Here is a 5,948-nt window from a genome sequence, read left to right on the forward strand (position 1 = left end):
TCAATAATAAGAATGCGCTGGACTGTGACCTGCAACATGATTATATTGAAATAAATTACATTAGTAAGTGATGACATTGAATTTCAATAGAAAAGGGAAGAAAATTTACATATTTAATTCCAGGACAAAATCACCTCAACTACAAAATGTTTGAAACTAGAAAATTGGACTAACCAAACTAGTACATAGGCTATACAACTCATTTATTTCCTAATAAAAATATAAAACTAGAGAATGTTATAGACTTTGCAATCATTCACATAAAGAGAAATTTTAGATCTAGCACCAATCAGCCCTAAGAACAAACAATATACACGTCAACACAGTGATTACCCAATGCAACTCCATCATGTCGTCTCATTGCGCCCATTAGAAGCTCTCAATAATAGTTAATCTTCTTACCTATATGGACAAAAAATACAACAAAAATGTAAGAACTACCAAATAAGATGTTAAATTATCATTGTCAAATAAGATAAAAGACAATTCACCCATTGTTGGTGGATAAGAAACACTATCATTGGCAAGATCTACTCTCATGGCTTGCCCTAATAGTTCTTGACCATTCAATGCAAGTCCCTGGATCAACAACACAAGTAAAATGTGTTATTTCACATAACACAGTTACAAAATAAACATGATAGAACATTAAGCAACATTTCAATGTAACTAACTTATGCCCATCATAAACTAACCTTAAGTCCATCATCGACAACTTTGGACTTCCTCTTCTTGTGATTTTTCTCCCAAAATGCTTTCTTCCTTTTGCCATTTCCTTTACATTTTGCTAGTGGAGGGTCATGGATTGTTACTTCAGTTGATGTAATTGCTTGTTGTGATGATCCCTCTCCATTGTTGCTATTTGGAATTTCAATGTTTTGCATTTTAATTGCCTTCTCAACCTCTTCCCTTGTCCTCCTCAACCAATGCATAGCCACTTTATAAACTTCAATAGAGCAAGAACCCTTGGTTGCAATGTCTGATGCTTCATGTGAAAGACTACTGTATCTGAGTGTTAAATGAGCTTGACAGTCTTCTTCTATATATTGGTCATTTTCATCAAAAACCTTCCCATATTTTGCATCTCTTGTCCAACGTTTTAACATGTATTCTCTTGGAATATTATCCACATTAGCCACAATGAATACCTTAAGTATGTGACGACATAATAGCCCTGTAAACTCAAACTTATAACAAGTGCAACTCACAAGAAGACTTGATGCAAAGCAAATTTTAACAAGTCTAACATCTCTCTCTGGTATCCAACATTTATATACAGCTATACCTTCATTCTCTTCAATTTTTTCACACTTGTAACGAAGACTACCAAGTAATTCTTCTTGGAATTTTGCAAACATGGCTGGTGTGTATAATTTACTTGCTTCTTCTTCAATGGGCATATGGAGCATTAAAGATGGATGCACATTATTCATTTTGAAGTCAGCTTCAATTTCTTTCTCTCGACGTCTGATTAGTGCCTTCTCAACACCTTGAACAAAATCCATTAACATCATTTTCCTGCTCAAAAACCCCTTGAAAAATTTGTTTATGCTTTCACTTCGTTGAGTGGTGGACATATCTGCACAAAAATAATCACGCGAGTATACAGGAACCCACTGTTGTCGCTTCCTATACATTCTCAACATCCAATCATTTTCTTTCAAATCATATTTAGCAAGTAATTCATTCCACTTTTTCAAAATCTTCAATGGTTTCAGAAACTGATCACAATAAAGATAGATCTTTGCCAAACTTGGATCCCCTTTTTGAGCAGTCTACTTAAGTGCCTTTTAGCATTTTTGAAAAATATGCCATAAACAATATCGATGAATAGTTCTTGGTAAGACTTGTGCAATTGCACCGGTGATAGCTGAATCTTGATCAGTGAGAATAACTTTCGGATGACATCCCTTCATTGCTTGCAACCAATTCTCAAAGTACCCAAATAAATGAATATTCAGTTTCATCTAAAAACCGATGCGCACCCAAAATAATACGAGTTTGTAGATGATGATTAACACTTACAATTGGAATAAATGGCATTCCATATTTATTTGTTCCATAAGTTGGATCCAAGCATATTACATCTCCAAAGTAGCTATAATCCATTCGACACCTTGCATCACACCAAAATATGCTTGTCAATTTTCCATCCACATTTAGTTGGATTGCATAAAAAAAGTGAGGGTTCTTTATTTGCATTGAATTCATGTAATCTAACAACCGTTGTGAATCTCCAACAGAAAATTCTAATTTTCTTCTAGTGCGCAAATAATTTCTTGCATCTAACTCTATGAATCCAACATTTTGGCTTCCTTGAGATTCTTCTGAAAAGTACTTCATCATAAGATTGGTTCTGATGCCTGATTGACTCATTTTATCAATCAACCCTCTTTGACTTTCATCAATTCTTCTATGTGATGGCAAAAGATGGCATTTTCTTGGAGTTGCTAATATGTGATTGTGCTCCTCAACAAACATGGAAACAATCCATGATCCATCTATGCCTTTATTTACCAAAAGTCTAGCATTGCAACCACAGCGTGTTTCACCCCGATGTTTCTTCTTGTTGGCTTCATTCTTCTTAAATCTTTCTTCTCTATAACCTTCTTTAGAGCAATACAAACGCCGGCCAATAATACTACCATCTTTCTCAGATTTTCTTATTGCACCTTTTCTCACACTGAACCCTTTTCTGTATGCATAGCTATTATAAAATTCGCAAGCCTCATCCACAGAATCAAACACCATGCCAACATATGGTTTGAGAGAAATATCTTCTTGATAATCAGTAATATATTCGTTATTATCTTCTCTTTGGTCTTCATTTTGTTCTTGGACTTCATTTTCTTCCGAAGGTTGATCTTCATTTTCTTTCTCTGACTCAAATTCCCTTGCATTATATATAAGCTCATCAATTTCCCATACTTCTGTACCCAAATTGTGTATCTCATTGATATTTGCCATTCTCTACAATATATATATATATATATATATATCAATAAAAACATTAGGACTATTAACAACACTAGAAACTGCTAATGCTTTTGAACAGCTCAAACAGTGCCTCAACTTCACTAACACTGACTAAAAATTTACAGAACATTTAGATAGAATAACAAATTGTAAATTGGAATCAAATAATATTAACCATTACAAACATGTACTTAATATTTTGTACTTGGTAGCAATGGTAAGATGCCATCTAATATTATAGAGACATTTCCTGCAACCTGGTTTAATGAAAACAAAGCAGTGATTTTGACTACAAAGTAAAGAAAGCAGTCTTTATCGAGGTTATAGCTCTTTGATAATCATTTCCCAGAGTTACCAAATCATGTTTCTTTCAGCATACGCTGCATACCAACATAGCAAATGCAGAAGCAAAACCACACTTATCTACCACATTTAGTATGCAGTAAAGCTCTTGTCTCTATTTAATTTTGAGTGGTGTTCTCCTAGCCCAAGTTCTATTATTTACAACAAATATGGCAGAAACAAAGAAACACCTAGCAACAACACTTCCTCTAAAGTTTAGCAAAATCTCAGTTAAGATATATTCCATGAGCTAAATCTTTCTCAGCATCAAACTTCAAAATCAAACAAAAACAAAAAAACAAACATCTTTAAATGCAAAAACATTCATTAATTTCCTCTAATTAAGCATCACTAATGAACACACATACTTTGAGTTGAAGAAATAACTCCTAATTCAGAAGCAATTTGCTTGCCTATAATCTCATCAGCTAGAAGGATCCACCTTAGTTCTCCTCTTCCAACTCCTCGACCTATTCCACGGCCTTTGGTGCACTTCAGCGACGAAAGGGAGAGATGTTCGGGATGTGAAAAATATCAACAAAGGGTGCGGACAGCGTGGCGTCACAGCCTCTTCCTTGCCCTTAGTTTCTCGGGTGCTTCGGCCCGAAGAGAGTTGTTCGGATGAAGAAAAAAAGTGGAAACATTAGTCAGGATGAGAAGATGATGATGAAGAAGAAAGAGAGAAGAAATTGTGAGGAATTTACTTAATTGCCCTTGAGTATATTTTCAAACATAAATAAATGATTTTAACATTTTTAAAAAATCATGTGGCTGTGGTGATCCCACGTCTCGGTTCCACGAGAATCCCGCGGAACCGAGTCCGTGGGATCACCACTCAAAACCCTTAGCACAAATCAACTGAGCCAAACCCAAACCATCTCAACTTGATTTGATCAAGCCCAACTCAACCAAATTAAACCCAACTCAATCAATTCAATTCTACTCAACCAATTCAATTCCAACTTGGTTTGATCCAACCAAATCAATTTGGCTAAACCCAACCAATTTTAATCCAACCATCATCATTAACACCTTAATCATCATCATCAACTTAATTAACCAAACAAAACTCTAATCTCGGTGCTACATTAATGCTACAGTAAATCCGGCAAATACCTCCACCATTACAAACAATTTCATCACAAATAAAAGGTTTTGTCAACACAAAAATAATTTCACAACAATTACTTTCTCATCCTCATCAATATATATTCAAATCCATCATTTTTTTTTCAAATCTAACATATATACATGAATGCATACATACATGAAAAATACAACACCAAGAAATCCTTACCAAGCCAAACCATCCCTCTCCTTAAAACCTCTAATTTCTTATCATTTCTTCAATTTTTTTTTCTGTCAGGTTACTGTAGCGGGATGAAGGAGAAGAAGATGAACAAACCCTCAAACTCTAGATTTTTCTCTAACTTGTGTTTTCAGCCAAAATTCACTTTTAGTCCCTCAAAATATAATTTTTGACAAACAGTCCCTGAAAACTCGCCAATTGGCATTCTCAAAAGGTCCTTTCAAACTATCCAATGGTCCCTGCATTATAACAAAATATTTCAAAAAGATCTCTTCCATCTTACCTTTCAGTCCTTGGTTTCCATAAATATTTCATATCAATCCTTTTTCTATTACTCTTTAACCCAAAATATTTTATAAACTTTCACATTTAGGTCCTTATTCTTTCCACTTGGGGTTTCTCAAGAAGATTACTCTGTAGAAAAATCTTACTGCAACTGTAGGAATACCCTGAATATATTTTCCAACAGTTATCCAAAGGTTCAGGGTATTACAACCTCAATCTAATAGCATCATCCGTAACACCATTAATCTTAAGCATGTCGCACACTTCCAAGAAGTTTTCGATGTGGTTGTTTGGATCCTCATCGACCAAACAATTAAACTGTGCTGACTGTTGTATCATCTGGACAAATTCTGGCTTTAGCTCAAAATTCTAGGGCATAATCGGTGGCCGCACAATACTAGGTTGTCTGCTACAATTATAGGTCTGGCATAATCTGAGAGTGTCCTCTACTGTTCATTCTGTTCTGTCATGTTATTAGACCCTTCACCTTCTATGTCAGCTTGATTTGACTGTTCTTGCACAGGTTCTTTTCCTCGTCTATGAAGTGTTCGTTCAACTTTAGGATATCCTTTAGCCAATGTCGAAGGATTCCTTCGGGTCATAACCTAGAGCTGCAACCAAAGAAAGAAAAATAAATCAGAACGATGGAAGAATATGAAAATGTGAAATAGAATAAATACTGAATAGCTAAAATTGCAAAGTACAAAGTGTTTCTAAAATGCCTATTCCATGGCAATGGCGCCAAAAACTTGACAACGACCTTTGTGTGTGTATCACAAGTCCCCAGCAACGGTGCCAAAAACTTAACAACGCCCTTTGCGTGTATACCGCAAGTGCACGGTTTATTGAAGTAATAATACCCTGGTGAGTGGGTATTATATTTACAAGGACTTGTGATCGGAAACACAAGGATTGTTATTTAACTAAAGTGAAGATGGATTGATAGTGGTGTGAACAATTTCAATATGAAAAGAAATCAAAAGAGCAAGAAAGGGAGATGCTATAAAAAATGAGAGGAAAGGCAATCAATAGAATG

General features: G+C 35.1%; 1 protein-coding gene across 1 annotated transcript; it reads right to left on the reverse strand.

Moving 5' to 3' along the window:
• Positions 1 to 379: 379 nt before the first annotated feature.
• On the reverse strand, positions 380 to 2,967 carry LOC120267240 (protein FAR1-RELATED SEQUENCE 5-like). Its single transcript, XM_039274925.1, has 5 exons — positions 2,026 to 2,967; positions 1,286 to 1,703; positions 696 to 1,174; positions 492 to 579; positions 380 to 402 (listed from the first exon to the last, which is right to left on the reverse strand). The coding sequence occupies exons 1-5, from the start codon at positions 2,965 to 2,967 to the stop codon at positions 380 to 382; spliced, it is 1,950 nt and encodes a 649-aa protein (XP_039130859.1).
• Between the last annotated feature and the right edge of the window lie 2,981 nt (positions 2,968 to 5,948).

The sequence above is a fragment of the Dioscorea cayenensis genome, chromosome 8, assembly GCF_009730915.1.
Source record: "Dioscorea cayenensis subsp. rotundata cultivar TDr96_F1 chromosome 8, TDr96_F1_v2_PseudoChromosome.rev07_lg8_w22 25.fasta, whole genome shotgun sequence".
NCBI classification, from domain to species: domain Eukaryota; kingdom Viridiplantae; phylum Streptophyta; class Magnoliopsida; order Dioscoreales; family Dioscoreaceae; genus Dioscorea; species Dioscorea cayenensis.

Excerpts from the sequence above, each read along its gene's own strand:
- LOC120267240 (XM_039274925.1), bottom strand. The coding sequence starts at position 2,967 with ATGGCAAATATCAATGAGATACACAATTTGGGTACAGAAGTATGGGAA. Across the intron at positions 1,704-2,025 it reads GAATGCCATTTATTCCAATT|ATTTTGAAAAAGTGGAATGA; the intron begins GTAAGTGTTAAT and ends AAACCATTGAAG. Across the intron at positions 403-491 it reads TTCTTATCCACCAACAATGG|GTAAGAAGATTAACTATTAT; the intron begins GTGAATTGTCTT and ends TTGTCCATATAG.